The sequence below is a fragment of the Drosophila persimilis genome, unplaced genomic scaffold (assembly GCF_003286085.1).
Source record: "Drosophila persimilis strain 14011-0111.01,24,50 unplaced genomic scaffold, DperRS2 tig00000520-arrow-pilon, whole genome shotgun sequence".
Lineage (NCBI taxonomy): Eukaryota > Metazoa > Arthropoda > Insecta > Diptera > Drosophilidae > Drosophila > Drosophila persimilis.
This window is the reverse complement of record NW_020825317.1, coordinates 3,086,551-3,104,340: the sequence shown is the minus strand read 5'-3', so window position 1 is coordinate 3,104,340 and position 17,790 is coordinate 3,086,551. Positions and strand designations below refer to the sequence as shown.

General features: G+C 48.9%; 4 protein-coding genes across 5 annotated transcripts; 2 read left to right on the top strand and 2 right to left on the bottom strand.

Moving 5' to 3' along the window:
• Window positions 1-824: 824 nt before the first annotated feature.
• On the bottom strand, window positions 825-5,965 carry LOC6596882 (integrator complex subunit 6). Its single transcript, XM_026990014.1, has 2 exons — window positions 5,882-5,965; window positions 825-5,810 (listed from the first exon to the last, which is right to left on the bottom strand). The coding sequence occupies exon 2, from the start codon at window positions 5,730-5,732 to the stop codon at window positions 1,581-1,583; it is 4,152 nt and encodes a 1,383-aa protein (XP_026845815.1). The 5' UTR covers window positions 5,733-5,810; window positions 5,882-5,965; the 3' UTR covers window positions 825-1,580.
• Window positions 5,966-9,786: 3,821 nt separating this feature from the next.
• LOC6596883 (regulator of telomere elongation helicase 1 homolog) lies at window positions 9,787-13,797 on the top strand. 2 transcript variants are annotated; one of them, XM_026990046.1, is made up of 8 exons: window positions 9,787-10,958; window positions 11,024-11,574; window positions 11,629-12,292; window positions 12,349-12,494; window positions 12,565-12,694; window positions 12,767-13,003; window positions 13,070-13,343; window positions 13,405-13,797. In XM_026990046.1, exons 1-7 carry the CDS (start codon window positions 9,909-9,911, stop codon window positions 13,319-13,321), a joined length of 3,030 nt encoding a protein of 1,009 aa, XP_026845847.1. In that variant the 5' UTR covers window positions 9,787-9,908; the 3' UTR covers window positions 13,322-13,343; window positions 13,405-13,797. The 2 variants fall into 2 exon arrangements, with proteins under 2 accessions (XP_026845847.1, XP_002022098.1); XM_002022062.2 differs by having other exon boundaries at window positions 13,070-13,797.
• A 1,300-nt stretch (window positions 13,798-15,097) lies between these two features.
• Window positions 15,098-16,237, top strand: LOC6596884 (alpha-protein kinase 1). Its single transcript, XM_002022063.2, has one exon. It carries the CDS (start codon window positions 15,178-15,180, stop codon window positions 15,937-15,939), a length of 762 nt encoding a protein of 253 aa, XP_002022099.2. The 5' UTR covers window positions 15,098-15,177; the 3' UTR covers window positions 15,940-16,237.
• On the bottom strand, window positions 16,193-17,278 carry LOC6596885 (protein lin-52 homolog). The gene is made up of 4 exons (XM_002022064.2): window positions 17,144-17,278; window positions 16,922-17,080; window positions 16,753-16,857; window positions 16,193-16,687 (listed from the first exon to the last, which is right to left on the bottom strand). Exons 1-4 carry the CDS (start codon window positions 17,199-17,201, stop codon window positions 16,533-16,535), a joined length of 477 nt encoding a protein of 158 aa, XP_002022100.1. The 5' UTR covers window positions 17,202-17,278; the 3' UTR covers window positions 16,193-16,532.
• Between the last annotated feature and the right edge of the window lie 512 nt (window positions 17,279-17,790).

Genomic DNA, 17,790 nt, shown 5'->3' with positions numbered 1-17,790 from the left:
ATTTGCTGTTGGTTGTTTGGTTTAGTGTGTGTTTTGTTGCTCTTGCTGCAGTTTTCGAAATTCTAAACAATTAATGATGATGAGCTATCTGCCGCCTAGCTAAATAGCTTATAGTGGTTTTAGTTTAATTTTCTGCTCTTGGATCTGCACATTTTACATCCACTTTATATGTTCTTCGGCATCCGATCATAGATTATCATAAAAAAATAGTGCAAAAAGTGTATTTTCTTCAACAAAAATTACTTTGTTGCTATCTTTTTTTTGTTTAGTTTTTGAAATAATTGTGTGTGTGTGTATTAATGTTGTCGACTACACACATTTAAAAATTTGTATAATATTTAATAAAATATTAAATTACAGATCTTTTTTAAAATGAATCGAATCGGATCAAAATTAAGGCCAAAAAGTACATGTTAATACAACTAACTAGCTTACATTGTTAATGAAACACTCTGAACCGATCTGATCTTTCTATTCTGGGCAATAAATATAGATATAATCAATATACTCTATATATATATATATGGATATACACATACATATACACATATGCATATAGTTTGTGTATGTGTGTATGTGTGGTATGTCATCGGCTTAGTATTCTTCGCGTTAAGGGCTTAAACAAAAAGCAAATCATTTACGCATTCACGGAACGGAGGCTGTGGTGTGTGGTCCAACAAAAAAATTGGCTACAAATTCTGGCTCAAGAAGCGAAAGCTTTTCCCTACAACACTCACGCACCCTCTCTCCTCTCTCTTATACACATGTTACACGTTGTTTTACTTCTCTCTCTCTCTCTCGCTCTCTGTCTTATTCGCACTATATCGAGATATAAGTCTATTTATATTAATTGCTTTGGGGGCCTTAGGTGTACGAATGGGCTCAGGGTATTACTTTATATTATATATATGTATGTGTATATATGTAAATATTTATATAATAAAAAAAAAAAACACTGCAAAACATTGTAAGAGTTGTACAGTAATTAAGCTACGGCTAAGGCTACATCGTCACGATATAATTACAACATTGTTTTCTTATAGAATATATACCTCGCTGTCGCCTTTGCTTTCGCCTTTCGCTTCATTCTGACTTACACAGAAAGATCTCGAGAGAGTGTCCTTACGAAATAGAGATATTGCCCAATATGAACGTGTGTACACGTTTTGCGTTTCAGATTTCCAGTATAACCGCGTTCACTATATCCCCGGATGAAAATCCTACAACGTGCGGGGAGGGGACTCTGGCAATTATTTACATAAATGGAAATTGACGAGAATTCAATGCCGATCGTTTACCTCTCCTCTCTGATACTCTCTCTTATACTGTTACTGTTATTTATTACTGCTAATGTTAAGTTAACGTTTACGTCTATGGTTTTTACTGTTCTTTCTCCTATTTTTATCATACGGTTCTCTTTTTTGTTGTTTTTGTTTATGTTTTTCTTGTTGTTGTTGCTTTTGATGACATCACAGACTGATGGCGCCCCACGGCCTCGCCCATGGCCATGGCCACGCCCTCGACCACGCCCAAGCCCAGGCGAATACCGCTTGGGCTCAGCAGTTCCAAAAGAGCCAACGTTAACTCTTGGTAGCGGCGGCTGCCTCTTGTTGTTGCTGCTGCTGGGGCGGCTGGGACTGATCCTGCTGCAGCTGCTGATCGATGGCCGGCTGCGATTGCTGCCGCTGTTCCCACCACTCCTGAATGCTGCCGACCATGCGGTGCCGCCGGAACCGGCGCGACTCCCCAATGCACATCTCCACGAAATCGGACTTCATGTCGTGGTCGCCCTTCACCAGTCCCAAGTTGTCCAGAAGCTGGCTGTAGTCGCGTCCCGGCCGCCGTATATCCCGAAAGATCTTTAGCCGCAGGTCAATGTTGTGCTTACGCGCCGCCTCCCGCTGCTCCTCGGACAATATGAGCAGCGCTGCGGCACTTACCTCTCCGTTGCTGTTGCTGTTGTGCGTCGGCGAGGAGCTGCAGCTTGGACTTGACTTGATCTCCATTTTCATAGGGCTGTTGTTGTTGTGATTCCGGTGATTGTTGGTGCTACTGTTCCCAGTGGCAGCTGCTGCTCCGCTGCTGCTATTGTTGTTGTTATTAATGAAATGATTAAGTCCACTGCCCCAGTACAAATGGGGACTGCTCGCGGCGCCACCACCTGCCAGCCGCTTCAGTGCATCAAAATTATTGCCAATCCCCAGGGACAACGGGGATTCGCTATCGTCTCCAACATCGGGCTCGGGACTGCCGTTGCCATTGAGGCAACTGCCACTGCCACTGCCACTACCACTGCCTACTCCTCCTGTTCCTCCCGAACCGGAGCCGGAAGAGCCGCTGGTCCCATTGTGACATGTCTGCAGTATTCTTGAGATCTCAGATGCATCATTGATGTCATTGTGGGTAAAATAGCTGGAGCCAGAGGATCCAGATACCGATCCGATACTGCTGCTGATGGCGATCGTCGGATTTGGAGTCGCCAGTGGCGCTGGTGGGACCGCAGACAGGGGCGAGGGCGGCGAGATGTTGACTCCATGATGCGTGTAGCCATTGAGCATCGGCAGTACCCCGGACAGCGACATCAGCGAGATGCCCTTGTGGCCGTGACTCCCTGCCGGTCCCAGGCCGCCCAGGTGGGACCCCATCGGACAGGTGGGGCTGCCACCTCGGTTGCTGCTGTACGCCGCATGGGTGGTGGTCACTCCGTTCAGGGGCACGTACAGCACTCCGCTCGAGTTGTTTGCCGAAGCGGAGGAGCAGGACGGGTCGCTGCTGCTGCCACCAGTACCGCCAGATCCCAATCCCAGTCCCCCATTGCTGGTGCTGCTTACGGCCGGCAGTGGCGGTGGAGTGACCAATGAGGCTGCCACTGTGGATGCCACTACCACTCCGGATGCCGTAGAGGTCACCGTTGCCTGTGGCGCAGCAGCTGCTGCCCCCATGACCGGGACAGATGTGGCTGTCACAATGGGCTCAGGCGCGGCTGGGGCTGCGGCTGGCAACATGTTGCTTGGTGGCGGGGCTCCGGGCCTTGGACCGGGCCCAGGCGGGGCCTCTGTGTCCGTTGCATTGGTCTCGTCGCTGATCCCATTGATGAAGTTGTGCACATGGCCGTTGAGGGCAGTGTCCTGGTCGTTGGTCTCCTCCTCGCTAAAGTCAAAGCCAATGCCTCCCAGGCGCTCCGAGGTCGACAGCGACAAGCCCGAGTCGCTCGACAGGTCCGTGCTGCTGGAACTACTGACGAAGCTGCTGTTGCTGTCCTCATCAAAGCAGTTGGGACTGGAACGGCCACCGGATCCCGGGACAGAGCTGGGACCCGATCCCGTCAGTCCGGAGCCGGAGCCAGAGCTCGTGCTGGCCGCTGACGGAGACGCAGATGAATCGCAGGCTATTGCCGCCGCTGGATTAGGCGAGCTGGGGGCACTTTCGGACGCGGACGAGGGGCGGGGTGAAGAGCAAGATGACCGCGAGTCTGTGGAGACGCGCCGGAACTCAAAAGCACGAGGCAGGGGACCCGCTTTCCGCTTGCGTCCTCGCGAGGTGCCATCAAGCTTCTTGCCGAACCCGCTGCCCGAGTGAGGGCCCAGCATGAGGCCAGACATGCCGCCGGGACCGCCGCCCATGCCGGGACCCCCAGGTCCCCCACTCGATGAAGACCCTGACGACGAGGAGCCGGACGACCCAGAGCCCGAAGAGCCGGGCGGCGAGCCGCCGGGACCGTTGCCATTGGGCGACTTCATGGGCGCCACATCGCTAAGATCCGCCTCATCCACCATTACCATGTGCTTGTCCTTCTTGTAGGGGTTGCCGAACATGTGCTGACGCACATTGGTCGGTTCGATCTCCCGCAGCGGATTGTCCTTGTTCTTGAGATATTCCTGGTAGTTGCCCATCTCCGAGATGGGGAGGCAGTGGCCCGAATCTTTGGCCACCAGCAGCGTGGGCCGCAGGAAGGTCTCCCGCATGCGGGCAATCTCCTCCACAAGATCCCGCCGTGGTATATCAAACGGATTGCGATACGTCTTGGCCGATGACTGATGCGTCAGTTGCGGAACTACAATCGTATAGTTTTCCACCGGCTCGATCTCCGCGTGCAGCTTGGCGAACGTGTCCCGCAGCAGGGGATGCCGCACAAGGTCCCGGCGCAGGACCGTGCCCGTGCATAGTTTGGCCGTCTCCACCTGGCGGTAAGGGGGCTTGGCCTGCTTCAGCTGCTTGTATACCTTCATGCAGAGGTTCTCCTGGTCCTGCTTGGCGGTGTTCTTGATGTGCTTCAGCTGGTTGGCGATCGTAGGCGACAGATAGTTGTCGACGTTCTCTGGCAGCAGAAACTGCAGCAACTGGTATGGCACATTGATGTTGACCAGCGCCTTACGCAGAAAGGGGCAGTAGTACGGCGGTATGGAACGTACATAGGCATTGAATTTGTACATGAGATCGTTGGGCGGACTCATGTTGTACTTGTGGATGAGGTCGTGCAGCAGAGGCAGCAGTGCGGGATAGTTGTACGCCAGCACGTACAGATGCACCTGCGAGAAGGTGGGCGACGCCTTCAAGTACCCAAAAGGCAGCTCGAAGCCGTGCATCCCGTTGGTGACGATCACCTGCCAGCACTTGTTCATCTCTCGCTTGTTGAGAATCTGCAGCGTCAGGGGGCAGCCCTCGATCTCGTATTTGTCCACTGGGAAGCTGCGCACCAGCTGTGGCTCATCCACCGCCGGCGTCATGATCTTCAGTTTAGGATGGGCGTCGCGGGGCGGCAGTGTGATGGCCTTCGAGTCCGGCCAATAGGGTTCCGGTAGCGGCCAGTACCCAATGGGGAAGGTCTTCTGGGTCATGTGCTTTTGCACGTAGATCATCTTCTTGATTGGCTGGAAGACAATGTCCGGTGTGGGCTCCAACGACGACGCGGAGGATGAACCCGACGACGACTGCTGTGTCGCCGAGCCGCCTCCTCCTCCTGCGGCGTTTGTCCCACTGCTGCTGCTGCTGCTGGCATTATCCTTGGGCAGCAGCGGCTCAAACTGCAACACCACGCCCGGCTGCACCTTCTGGACCAGGCTCTCGATGCATTGATTGAGCACATAGTGGCTGCGCACGCGGTATGAGCGGCCGCCGGTAACCTCGCACATCCGCTCGATGGGGGAGTCGTCATGCGGCACCTTGCCTTCGACACGTTCGTCGATCTTGTTGCCGGGCATGCGCAGGACCAGCGAGAAAAGTCGCTGGTCCCACCGGAAGGGCTCCTTGGTGAACTTTGTGCCGGGTATCTGGTTGCTCAACGGCAGTATGATCTCCTGATGCACCCCATTGCGGTAGGAATAGCGGCCCCCGTCCGTTATCACAATGATCACCGAGGGTTCGAGGTAGAAGGGACACCTGCCCTGCCCGTACGTATCGATGCCCGACTGCATGCGGTTCAGGTTGAGCAGATCGAAGGCGTTTCGCAGCGATTCACCCATCGAGGTGAGGCCGTGGCTCTGTAGGTTCTTCAGTTCGTTCATGAAGGTGGCATGGTTTTCCTTCCAGCCGGCCTTTACATTGGCCGGCGGCTCCTCGAAGGTCAGCAGCATGTAGCGATCGCCAAGGCAGTCCTGGGTGCGCTGCCGATACTTGAGGAACGTTTCCACCGCCCCCTTGGCAATGTCCAGATACGTTTTTTGCACACCATTCACATACGCCTTCTGGCACATGGACGACGAGGTGTCCACCAGGAAGAGTATGATTGTCATGGCGTATTTTGGTTTTGTTTTGCGATCTTCCTTCTGTCCTTTCTTGAACTTAATTCTCTTTTATCTTCACGAATCTCTCTATAAGGAAGGATTAGGAAGGATTAGCAAAGGTTTCGAGTTTTTCAAAAGAGAGAGAAAGCTTTACTTACCGTAATTTCACTCTCTATTGTCTGTCCTCTTGCTTCTGCTTCTATTCTCCTCAGCGTGGTTACGCTTCTTCTTCTTCTTGTACCCTCTGCTGCTTTTGCTGTAGTTGCTGTAATTGCTGTGGCTGTGGCTGTTGATGTTGCTTCTTCTGTCCTGGGCTTGATCGATTGGCTCTTTTTCTGCGTTTCGCTGTGCTGCTTTTATGGTACATGTTGCGCGAAACAGCTGACATTTGGACTGGCTAAGCAACGATGAACTGCATGAATGAAACGGCAGAAAAGAAGGAACAAAATTAACGAATAATTCTAAAAACTCTCACATTTCAATATGTTGCGCATACGCACTATGCCGCCAGCTACGGCCACAATTGAGCAGAAGAGATAATATTCCGTGTCTTGTGAGGAACGGAATGGAGTCAGTAGAAGTATGGAAACTGGAACAGACTGCGAGGTATTCAAGCTCAAGCACTCTAGTATTGCACATAGCACTCTCGTAATCATTATTATCACTAAACAATTCCAAAACACGGACACACGCATAATTTGTACAAACAAAAAAGTACATGTGCTAATTTGCTTCAAAATGAACTTGCTTATTGGCAAACAAACCCTGCAAACCGTCTGCTCGTGTTTTGCCAATGGTGTGGTGGGGGGGGGTTACTATTTCGCGGGGGAAAAATGGTTTGACACAAATTCAAATGCCACCGTCGCATGCTCAGTCTTAGTCTCAGTTGTAGGGAGCGCGGGTCGGAGGGGCCTCAGGTCTCCACTTCATTTCACTCATTCCCCCTCACTTACATCCATTGCGAGCGTTTGCTCTGCTTTGCACGATGCCCCACTAGGCGGCGGACGCTACTACGCTCTGCTGACGTTCACTGAATAGAGATGATCGCGTGACTCAGGTAGACAAATCTCGCGATGGTAAAAGCTAATCTAGTTCGATTGATTTTTGATTGGAGATGAGAGCGGACCCAACTGAACTGTTCTTGAAAGCCTATTGCGGCCATCCATCGAGAGCATTGCGATTTTTTCTCAACAACAACACAACCGTGAGCTGAGGTAATCCCCAATCGATTACACAATTTCGTGCTGTCACGATCGAGCCACAACTCACACACGACTACTACACGCATCTCTGGCAGCGTGCGGATTGAGTGTGTGTGTGCATGTGTGCGTGCGAGATGGAAAAATGGTAGGACGGAGGTACATAGGATGAGCAGTGATAAAGAGATGCAACGGAATAAATAAATTAAAGCCGGGCGCCCAGAACGTTACGATCGTAAGAAGCGCTGGAATACGTTTAACCTATTTTCACGTTTATTTGCGTGATTTGCAAACGACATCCATCTCTTATCAATGTCCACGACTGGTGGGTCCACCGCTCCTTTTTTTGCTCAGTTTGTTTGGTGTATTTTGGAATTGGATGTTGGATATTTTGTATTGAACTCTTTAACAAATTTTCAGATTAAAAAAAACTTTTAAATGGTATTATTTGCAACATTATTTGCAACCCTGCAGCGAAAAAGGAAATTAGTTAAAAATTGAATTTTGTCATTTAATTTAATCTAAAAATCGGAATAAAATTTACGATATTTGGAGGACTCTAACGCAGATCGTGGTACATACGCTGCTGCATTTCGTTTTCTCGCCTGCTCACGCGAAATCGAGCATTGCGCTCTCTTTTGTTCTCTTGGCATGACTGTTTGCTATTTGAATTTGGTACAAAATAACAAAGCACTCACATAGTCGAGCGACTAATTGACTGAATCCGAGTGCAAAACATTCCATTTCTATTCGAATAAGAGCGCAAAGACACACATGAAAATAAATACTCCGCACTCGAACGTCACTATGGCGTTGCCAGACTCCTCCGGGAGTGACCGCCGTGAAACAGTACAGACAAAAAGACTTTACCATGCAAAACGCAAATATCTTAAGGATTTCCAGCCATCAGCCATGCAAAACTATTTTTTAATTCACTAAATCACACTTGGTCAAATATTAGAACGGTTGCGCGTGTCTGGCAACATGGCGCCAGTGTCATTGCCTGCCGTCCATACACTCCGATGGGTTGGGAGGGACGGGACTGGTGACTGGTGGTGGTTCAGGAATATGGCTATTGTTTTGCGGTCGCAGGAGACAAAACAGCTAACATCAACACAAGAGATAGCACTTAAAATACCCGAGTATTTTTCGTTAATTATTCTAGCCTCACTGGATTTATCAGAGATGGGGTTATATGTGCGGCACTTGGTTGGAATTCACTTTATCAGCAGGGTTGCCAGTGCAGCAGCAGAAGGTGGCCTGGCGATAAACACACTTTCCTCGCCGAGCTATTCCTCTGGGGTCGAAAGCACTTGGCCGGTGGGCACCGCCACCAGCGTGGGGGCTGTGTGTCGGTTACTTTTCGTTTGACAAACGCACACAGTTGGATGACCTTAATTTGCATTTTGCATGTGATAATGCTGATTAGTGTGCAGCCACAGGCAGGCGCTCATATCGTCATCGGTCATCGGAAATTCGCAGCGTTGCTATTCCCACATTCTCGATTCCATTAGCGCCAAGGCTTTTGAATTTTAATTGTCACTACACAAACTGCCCATTGGTACGGTAACGGGTAACTTTTGGCCTTCAGGGCCGCACCGCAAATTATAATCAGTTGTGGAATTTAGGATCATGCAGGATTCTCAGCTATCCTGGTGGTCAATGCGAGTCCTAACCGCGGAATGGACAAGCTTACGTTGGGGCAGACACGGACACAAACACAAGTATAGCATCAACTGGCACAAGTACTTCTCAAGTGAGAGTTTTAAGCAGCACACTGCCCTTGCGATGCGATGCTGTTGGCAAATGGCAATTAAGGCAAACAAAACGGTGCTCCAAGACAGACGACGGTATTAAATACAAACAAAATACAACAAAAACAAAATATATAAATTAAGAATACAATGCAGAGCTGCTCATCCAATACTTGCAATAATTTCGATTAGCTTCTATCCCGCGCCACGATTTTTTATTCTGTTATATTTTTACTTTGTGCCAACAAAAATTTATCACCACCGCGAACACACACTGAGACTCCGAGGCACAGGCACAGGCATTGGGACGCACACACACACACACAAATAGAGTAAAAGAGAAAGACGACTCTCAGCTAGAGCGGCGAGAGCACAGTACAAATACGTATATGTGGCTCTGTTTAAGGTGCATAGCGAGAATGACAAACGGTCAGACAGACGGTAACAGTCGCGTCGACCCGACAAACCGGCCGACCGACGGCCGACCCGACGCCTCACGACCAACAACAACAATGGGCTGTAGATATGTTTTCATATATGTATGTATATATGTATGTTTACTTGTGGTATCTCGCTCGCTCACGCACACACCCGCCACACACACGGGTGCGCAGGAACACATACACTAGCTCCGCTCCTCGTCAGTACGACCGTCGTCACTGTTGTTGCGTCGTCTCCGTTGCCGTTGCCGTTGCCGTTTTCCGTCCACTCTTTCCTGCTTCCTCTTGTGCCACTGCTGCTCCAGCACCAACAAACTGCAAAATGCGATGGGGCGATGGGCAGTGGATTGCCGATAAAATATACCGTCCGACCCTGAGAAATATACCAAAATATACCGCCTCATTTTTTAAATATACCGAAAAAATTAAGAAGCCTCGGCGACTTTTATGTTTATCGATTCTCGAACAGCTGTCAGGGCTGCCAGAGCACCAGTATCTATCAGAGCTGCCTCTCTCAACGATTTTTAAACTAAATGAAAATAATACGAATTAATATGCATTAAAAATAATTTAACGATCGTATATATCACCTTCATATCACAGTCGTTCAACTTTGTTGTTTCCGCATGCTTTCATACCTTCCATATTCCGAGTCTGGCAAACAGCTGTTTGGTGGTCTATCGAAAATTGCATAGGCCCATACATGCTCTCGTTGCTTTGGCCTTTGGCGCGCTAAAATCCTCAGGGCATATAATCAAACGGATCACCTAACAGACCGCGACCCCAGACCAAATGCCAGAGAGTGTGATTGCCGGCATACCGGTTCATTTTCCCTTCGAGCCGTACAATGTGCAGCGCGATTATATGGAGAAGGTGATCATCTGCTTGCGGGACGGCACAAACGGCGTCCTCGAGTCGCCCACGGGCACCGGCAAGACACTGAGTCTTCTCTGCGCTTCCCTGGCCTGGATACGCACGCGGCAGTCGGAGCACCAGCAGCAGATGATTAAGCTAAAGGCGACCAGCAAGGAAGGTGGACCCGGATCCGGACCCGGAGGAGACCTCAGCGAGCTGGCCATGACCGTGGGCCAAGCGAACAACTGGGGCGTTCCCAAGGTGATCTACGCCTCGCGCACTCACTCCCAGTTGAACCAAGCCATGCGCGAGCTGAAGCGGACCGCATACGCGAACATGCGGTCAGTGGTGCTGGGATCGCGGGACCAGCTGTGCATCCACCCGGAGGTTATGAAGGAGCAGGGCAACTCCAACAAGGTGAACCTCTGCAAGTTGAGGGTCCACTCCAAGACGTGCACCTTCCAGCTGCGCGTCGAGTCAAAGAAGGACCACCCGGACTTTCGCGGGCCCAGCATCATGGACATCGAGGACCTAGTGAGGGTGGGCCAGAAGCTGAAGATGTGCCCCTACTATGCCTCCAAGGAACTGGTTGCCCAGGCGGACATCACGTTTATGCCGTACAACTACCTGCTAGACCCGAAGGCGCGCAAGGCCAATAAGATCGAGCTTGGCAACACAATCATAATCCTGGACGAGGCACACAACATCGAGAAGATATGCGAGGAGTCCGCCTCGGTGCAGATACGCTCCTCCGATGTGGCCATGGCCATCGAGGATGTCACACATATCATGAAAGTCTTCACCAGTGGAGAATCGCAGGAGGCTGGCGGCGATGAGCCCAAGGACTTTACCCTGGATGATCTCACGCTGCTCAAGGAAATGCTCCTCGAGCTAGAGAAGGCCATAGATGCTGTGGTGGTCGATAATCCCACGGATGGCACCACCTATCCCGCCTCCCTAATGTACGAGCTGCTCGGCAAAGCGAACGTAAGTCCATGATCGCATAACGCAGGATTATATCCCATTACATTCAATTTTGTTATCCTTTCCAGTTTACGTACGGCAACTGCGCCACCATTGTGGCCCTGCTGGACAAGCTGGTGCAGTACCTGATGGTCGCCTCGCAGCACATGACGATCCGCAAGGGTGGGACCTTCACGATGCTCAGCGATCTGCTGACCATCGTGTTTGCCAACAAGGAGAACATCATGAGCAAGGTGCATCTCAGTTTTAAGGTGCACGTGCAGGTGGAGGAGTCCAATAAGCAGCAGGGCAAGAGTGGAGCGATTCAGGGCAAACAGCAGGGTTGGCTGGGTAAGGGTAATATCACGACGACGGGAACTAGCAGCAAGGCGGCAAAGATCGTTAATTTCTGGTGCTTCAATCCCGGCTTCGGTATGGAGCAGCTGCTGAACACCCAGGTGCGCAGCGTCATCCTCACCAGCGGCACGCTGGCACCCTTAAAGCCACTGATCGCCGAGCTGGCCATACCGGTGGCCCAGCACCTGGAGAATCCCCACATTGTCGACCAGTCGCAGGTCTATGTAAAAATCATCGGCACAGGCCCGGACCGACAGCAGTTGATATCCAATTTTAAGAATCGGTAAGCGTACATTAAAGGAATCCTGAACTTAATTTGATCCTTTTGATCTGCCAGGGACAATCCCAAGTATATCAGCTCCCTGGGCCAGACCATCCTGAATGTGGCGCGCATCGTGCCGGACGGACTCCTAGTGTTCTTTCCCTCGTACCCGATGCTGAACAAATGCGTGGACGCATGGCAGGCCAGCGGCTTGTGGGCTGACATCTCATGCAAAAAGCCCATCTTCGTAGAGCCGCGCGGCAAGGATCAGTTCACCAGCACCATGGAGGAGTTCTACCAGGCAATACGCGACTCCAAGGGTGCTGTTTTCATGGCCGTGTGTCGGGGCAAGGTGTCCGAGGGCCTGGACTTTGCCGATCGCAACGGACGGGCCGTCATCATCACCGGCTTGCCTTTCCCCCCGCTAAAGGACCCAAAGGTGATACTAAAACGGCGCTACCTGGAGACGAATCGCACTAAAGAGAACCAGCTACTCAGCGGGCAGGAATGGTACAACTTGGATGCCACGCGAGCCGTCAATCAGGCCATTGGTCGCGTCATCCGGCACCGTAACGACTACGGTGCCATTCTGCTGTGCGACTCGCGCTTTCAGGACGCCTCCCAGGTCCAGCAGCTGTCCAAATGGATACGCGGCCATCTGGGTGCGCGGCCGCAGAGCTCTCCATTCGGTCCCATTGTGCGCGAGTTGCGGCAGTTCTTCAAGCATGCCGAGGAGACGGTGAGTCTTAAGGTTTCCCACTGGCCATGCCTAAACCCCACTTTATGCGTCTGCAGATGAAGCAGCCAGATGTGAGGGAGGAGGAGCAGCCACTGATGAACGTCTGCAAGGTGGAGGAGGTTGGGACCCAGCCTGTCATTCCAACAATCAAACAAGAGCCAGGAAACAATGCAACATTCCGCAAGGCCAACAAATCGGCCATGTAAGTGATGTAGACCCTGGTAAAAACCACCATGCCACCGCATATAACGGTCGTTTTTCTTGCCCTGCAGAAAGGTGGAGATGGCCAACTCCATCAATTCGTGGACTCCTGCAGACTATGCCAGCGCCGCGGGTCGGACCTTGGGCAAAGCAGCACCCAATGCCATGGATTTTATGAGTCGCCTGGACTCGAATGTCTCGGTAAGCCCTACTCCTGCTCCTTCCATGCGGAATAAGGAAGAGGTTAATCTTTGTTTTGTGTATGTCTATTAGAGCATAGACTTCAACTGCAGTGGAAGTGCTGACAGTGGAAGCGGCGGTTGCGGCAGCAGTAGTCTGGTGACGATCCATAAACGGGAGCGCAGTTCCCCCGGCGTCACCGATACGGTGGCCACACAAACTACCAAAAAGCGGTACAAATTGGCGGAGAATATCAAAACGGAGCCCAAAAGCAACAGCAGTCAGCAGGTGAAAGTGGCGCCCGAGTCGCGGGCAGACTTTCTGCGCGAGGTAATCTTGCAGGTGCACACAAAAATATGCCTACAGCTAACGCTCGCTTTGATCCTCCCCTTCCAGCTGCGGAGTCTCATCAGTCAGGATCAGTTTCGCGATTTCGGGAAAGTGCTGATTGAATACAGGAGTGGAACCGACGAGAACTTCGAGTCTCTGATGACTGTGCTCCTGGATGTTCTGGCTGCACCCAAAATGCGCTACCTTTTCATTGGCATGCGTCGCTTTCTAAGGAACGAGCACAAGGCCGAGTTCGATGTGAGACTGGCCAGCCTCAATTTGGCACAAGAATCAAGTCCAAATAAAAGGATCCCTTAAATTCCCCGCCCATTGATATCTTGTAATTTATTTGTTGTTTCTATAATTATTTTTTTTTACTTTAAAAGTGAAATTTCGTTAAGGAAAACCATTTTGAAACTGGCGCTGCCATTATGAAGTTCGGACTCACTTCCCATTTAGTAAATTGTCAAGCCGGAGGAGAACAACGTGACGCTTATGGGTGTCTATCATTTAGTTATTTTGAAGCTTCTCAATATCCTAAAGGTCAGAGGTCCTTATCTTTACAATGGCAGCGAAGTGCAGCAATACAGCAAAATACACAAAAAGTTGGAAAGCATCTAGTTAAGGCTACAATTTATACAATTTATATACAATTAAAAGGGATCTCTGAGGGAACCTTTGATTTTTTTGCTAGCTAACATTCTGATGTAAATCACTTTAGATCTTAAGAAATCACTTTTAAATGAAACAAATGTAAGATGCTTAAGTATGAGTAAATTTTAAAGACAAAGTAATTCATACATTTTTCTTTCGTTTGAAAAGTTAATATATATTTTCACATAATATAATATATATTTTCGGCCAGTGTCGTTCTGCTTGTGATTCATGTAATTTTTAAGGTATAAAATATATAAATATATATATATATATATATATAAATATATAAAATATTTCATGCTCATAGGAATTTATAAGTTTTTTATCCAGCTGTTTCTCAGGTTTAGGTTCCAGTTATTCTTCACTATTTTCTTTTTTCAATTTTAATTGAATAAGGTAATATATTGGCATAATTTATTAATTAAAGCAATTATATTTCAAATTTATAGTACATGTACTCAAATTTTAGATACTATTTATTTTCTTTACTTTAAGGGATCAAAGAAAATAAGATTTTATAACATTTTCAAAGCCTGCGAACGATTTATACACATAAGTTTTAATTCTTAACACTCAAACAAAGTTTCACTACTTAAATATCTTCATTTCGAGAACTTCGAACCCAACATCACAAAAATATAAAAACATGGTCAAATAAAAATTACCTTCACATTGCCAACAGTTTTTTAAACAAAAGATAAGTTGGCAGGCCTCCTAACTAACAGTAAAATGCAAATCCCTGCAGTGTGCAAGACAGGATTGTGATTCTATAGAGAATCGTATCTCTATAGAAATAAAGGGCTTCGCCCTTAAACATTGTAAGCTTATAAATAAACAGATACAAAAAGGTTAACATATGTATTTTTTTTTTAATTTAAAACCGTCTTCATACAAGTTGGCAGGCCCCCACCCACCAACAAACCAGTAAAATGCATTCGGGTCTCAGTCTCCGAACAGAATGAGGCCGCAAATTGGGCTGTCAGACCAAGGCAGAGCGAGCGAACGAATAAGGAAGACCGAGAAAGAGAGCGAATCTGAGTCGGTTCCGAGTACGACGAGTCCATGGCTGTGCAGCAGAGACGCATTTGCGTTGGAACAATCGTCAGGGACACACAGGGGCACTAGTGCAGAATTTCTGGTGGTAATTGTCAGTGTAATAGAATAGATGTTGGGGTGGCAACAGAGGCCGAAACGTGAAGACCTCTTACTGCTTCGTTGACTATTCGTTCAACCATCCTGCACTCCTCCAGGCTTTTAAGCAAGGTTGAAAGTTTCCGTGTGCGGCATTAATTGAAAGTGGCAGGCAGCAGTGGGTGGTTTTGATTGCAACAAGTAACTAACGCGACGCACGGGTGGTACGTGGCACTCCATCTCTCTCTCCCCCACTGCCCCACTCACTCTGACCTTGGCCTGGTTCGAAAGAGGGGCGACGAGAGAGCACAGCAACAGCAGTGGACCCACATTAGCATTGGCAACAGCAGCAGTACTTGGCTTAATTGCATTTGTCGTCATCGCACATGGTCGAGGAGGTCGGCTGCCTGAGACAGACTGGCAGCAGCATCGGCATTGTCGTCGCTATGCCCAGCCCAAGCGCATCGAATACAGGAAACGCAGGTGTAGTAGCACCCACCACAGTGGTCACCTCCTCCACTGGTGGCATTCATCATCAGCCGCATCAACATCAGCATCAGCAGCAGCAGCAACATCATCATCAGCAACAGCAGCAGCAGCAGCAGCATCAACAGCAGCAGCACCATCATCCGCAACAGCAACAGCAGCCACATCATCAACTTTCCGGAAATATGAGCCTGCTGAGTGTCAAGGGCGGACGATACTTGTGGACGGACCGGGAGCTGTTGATGCATCTACAGAACTATACACCGCTGATCCTACTAATCGACTTTGTGGAAAAAACGCGCACCAAGCGATTCTACGAGAACTCCGAGCGCTACGAGATACTAATGCTGGTTTTCATCATGCGTAAGGGGGCGCCGTTCTGTGAGAATAAACGCTTTCCGGGCGAGTACTGGGTGAATCTGTCGGTGGGGCCCATTGCCGAGGCTTTTGACCGTTTGCAGGCAGCCATCGATATACCCGATCCGCAGCTTCCCATACACATGAGTGTGACGGATCTGACCAGCTGGAAGCAGATGTTCGATGTGGCCATGATGGATATCAGGCGGTTTGCCTACTACACGGATCCCATGCAGCTGGCCGATGCCGGAGTCTATAATCGAATCACATTCGAGCAGCGTTTTGGGATGCAGTGGCAGGAGTAGGGAGCGGGTAGGGGCTTCCACATATAGTATTTTTAGCCAATAGAAGAAAGGATCAAAGGATTATTCACACACATCACGTAGTGGTTGGATTGTTGCGTTAATATATGTATATTTAGTCTATATATACGCAGGATATGCATAGTGGAATTTATCAGATCTGTGCCTTCTCCCACTCTATCAAAGCCACACTTCCTTTCGATTCTGAAGGATTAGAAGTTCCTTCGGAAAGCCCACACACACACTCTGGTAGTTGTCCATGTAATCAATGCTTTAATAAACATAAACGTTACGGTTGCAATCAATTTTTCTTATAAATAGTTTTCTTTCGGTGGTCGGCGCGTGCAATGTAGTAATATTTTTTGCAGGCACTGTATAATGTTGCAACCATTATCGCCATAAATTAACAATAGAAATAATATTATTTTGCTGGTCGGTAGGCGTGCAATCTACAAAGGTTCAAACACGCGTTGTATAGGGTAGGTATGTATTAACAAAAAAAGATATACTAAGAGCTAAGGATTCTTCGGATGGGCACCAGAAAAAGGTCTGAGGGTGGTCCCATCCCATACGCCTCTTAAATGGCGTAATTTGGGTCAGGTGTGACGCTTGGGATTACGATCGCGATCGAAGATTTCCAACAGCTTGCCTCGGGACATCTCCTTGGCCTCTAAAAGGCCCAGTTGATAGATTTCATCATGCATGCTCTTGATCTTCGCGATCAATTCATCGGGCGCCATCTTTGACAGACCTATACATATGGGGTTTTCCTTTCTATTTAATCTCTGAATTATTATTATTTTGTGTGATACTCACGGTTTATTTTTGCCATGTCCTCGGCGGTTAAGGTGGAAATGGGCTCAACGCTGGGTAAGTACATAGGTGTATCGCACATTGTGAGGAATTCATCCATGCCAGGGACTAGGGGCAAGGCGCGAACACACGTTAGAAAAGGGCGCCAACGAAATACACTGTAACTACTTACATCTCTCGGGCCATTGCACTGGCGATTCGCGGAGCGTCTCTAGCGAAATGAGCTCGTCCGGCTTAGAGGAGCCGGCTGGATCCTCCGCCACTTTTTTCTGCTGTTGCTGTGTCAATATGGGCCCCGATGCTACATCGTCGTCAGTTTTTAGTATTGTTTCTATGAGCAAAAAGGCGATTATCAGATAAGAAAGTATTTGCAGGTAAGGCAGAAATTACCAACCTGGAGCCAGCAGTTCTATGCTCAGATCCGAATGGTTTAAGTCCGGTTTAGTGCTCATTTTGGAACAGCACTACCTTTGAGAACGGCTACAAAAATTGCGTCGCGCCACAGAAATATTTTCTAGAGTCCTAGGGATGATCAACTGGGAACTAGCGAAATAACGCGAGTGGAACTATCGGAAGCGATATATCGATATGAATATCTCTGGACAGTGCTGTAAGTCTTTAAAAGAACTGTATTTTTAGCCAACAAAGAAGTTTTGTTTTTCTTCCTGAAATAAAACGAAAACAAGTTTGTTAATTACTGCGCACCATTATAAATTACTTCGAGCAGCTGGAAAAACCCACCCCTTCTTCATGTATTGTGCGCTCGCTCTGACTCATGGCTGGCGGCAGCGCGCACTCTGCCACTGATATATTGTCGCACCGTTCGCGCACACTGGCCAAGAGCAAGGCAAGTCGCTCGAACGAACAGTGCCATACAGAAATCAATGCACAAAATGGGCGCGGGAAGCACATGTTGACTGTGTAAATGTTATGATGGTAGGCGAGATGATATCAGTTTCAATCAACTGAAGTATGCAATACTAGGTAAAAAAAAGTTTGTGCATAGGCGACACGCCTCAGTCTCCCCAAGTATTTGCTCAT

What these genes read in the sequence shown, in the direction of transcription:
- LOC6596884 (XM_002022063.2), top strand. Translation starts at nt 15,178, where the DNA reads ATGGTCGAGGAGGTCGGCTGCCTGAGACAGACTGGCAGCAGCATCGGC.
- LOC6596883 (XM_026990046.1), top strand. Translation starts at nt 9,909, where the DNA reads ATGCCAGAGAGTGTGATTGCCGGCATACCGGTTCATTTTCCCTTCGAG. An exon ending in GCCTGGACTCGAATGTCTCG is followed by an intron (nt 12,695 to 12,766) that starts GTAAGCCCTACT and finishes TATGTCTATTAG; the next exon opens with AGCATAGACTTCAACTGCAG. An exon ending in GGGCAGACTTTCTGCGCGAG is followed by an intron (nt 13,004 to 13,069) that starts GTAATCTTGCAG and finishes CTCCCCTTCCAG; the next exon opens with CTGCGGAGTCTCATCAGTCA.
- LOC6596885 (XM_002022064.2), bottom strand. Translation starts at nt 17,201, where the DNA reads ATGAGCACTAAACCGGACTTAAACCATTCGGATCTGAGCATAGAACTG. An exon ending in CATAGAACTGCTGGCTCCAG is followed by an intron (nt 17,081 to 17,143) that starts GTTGGTAATTTC and finishes TTTTGCTCATAG; the next exon opens with AAACAATACTAAAAACTGAC. An exon ending in GGACATGGCAAAAATAAACC is followed by an intron (nt 16,688 to 16,752) that starts GTGAGTATCACA and finishes CCATATGTATAG; the next exon opens with GTCTGTCAAAGATGGCGCCC.
- LOC6596882 (XM_026990014.1), bottom strand. Translation starts at nt 5,732, where the DNA reads ATGACAATCATACTCTTCCTGGTGGACACCTCGTCGTCCATGTGCCAG.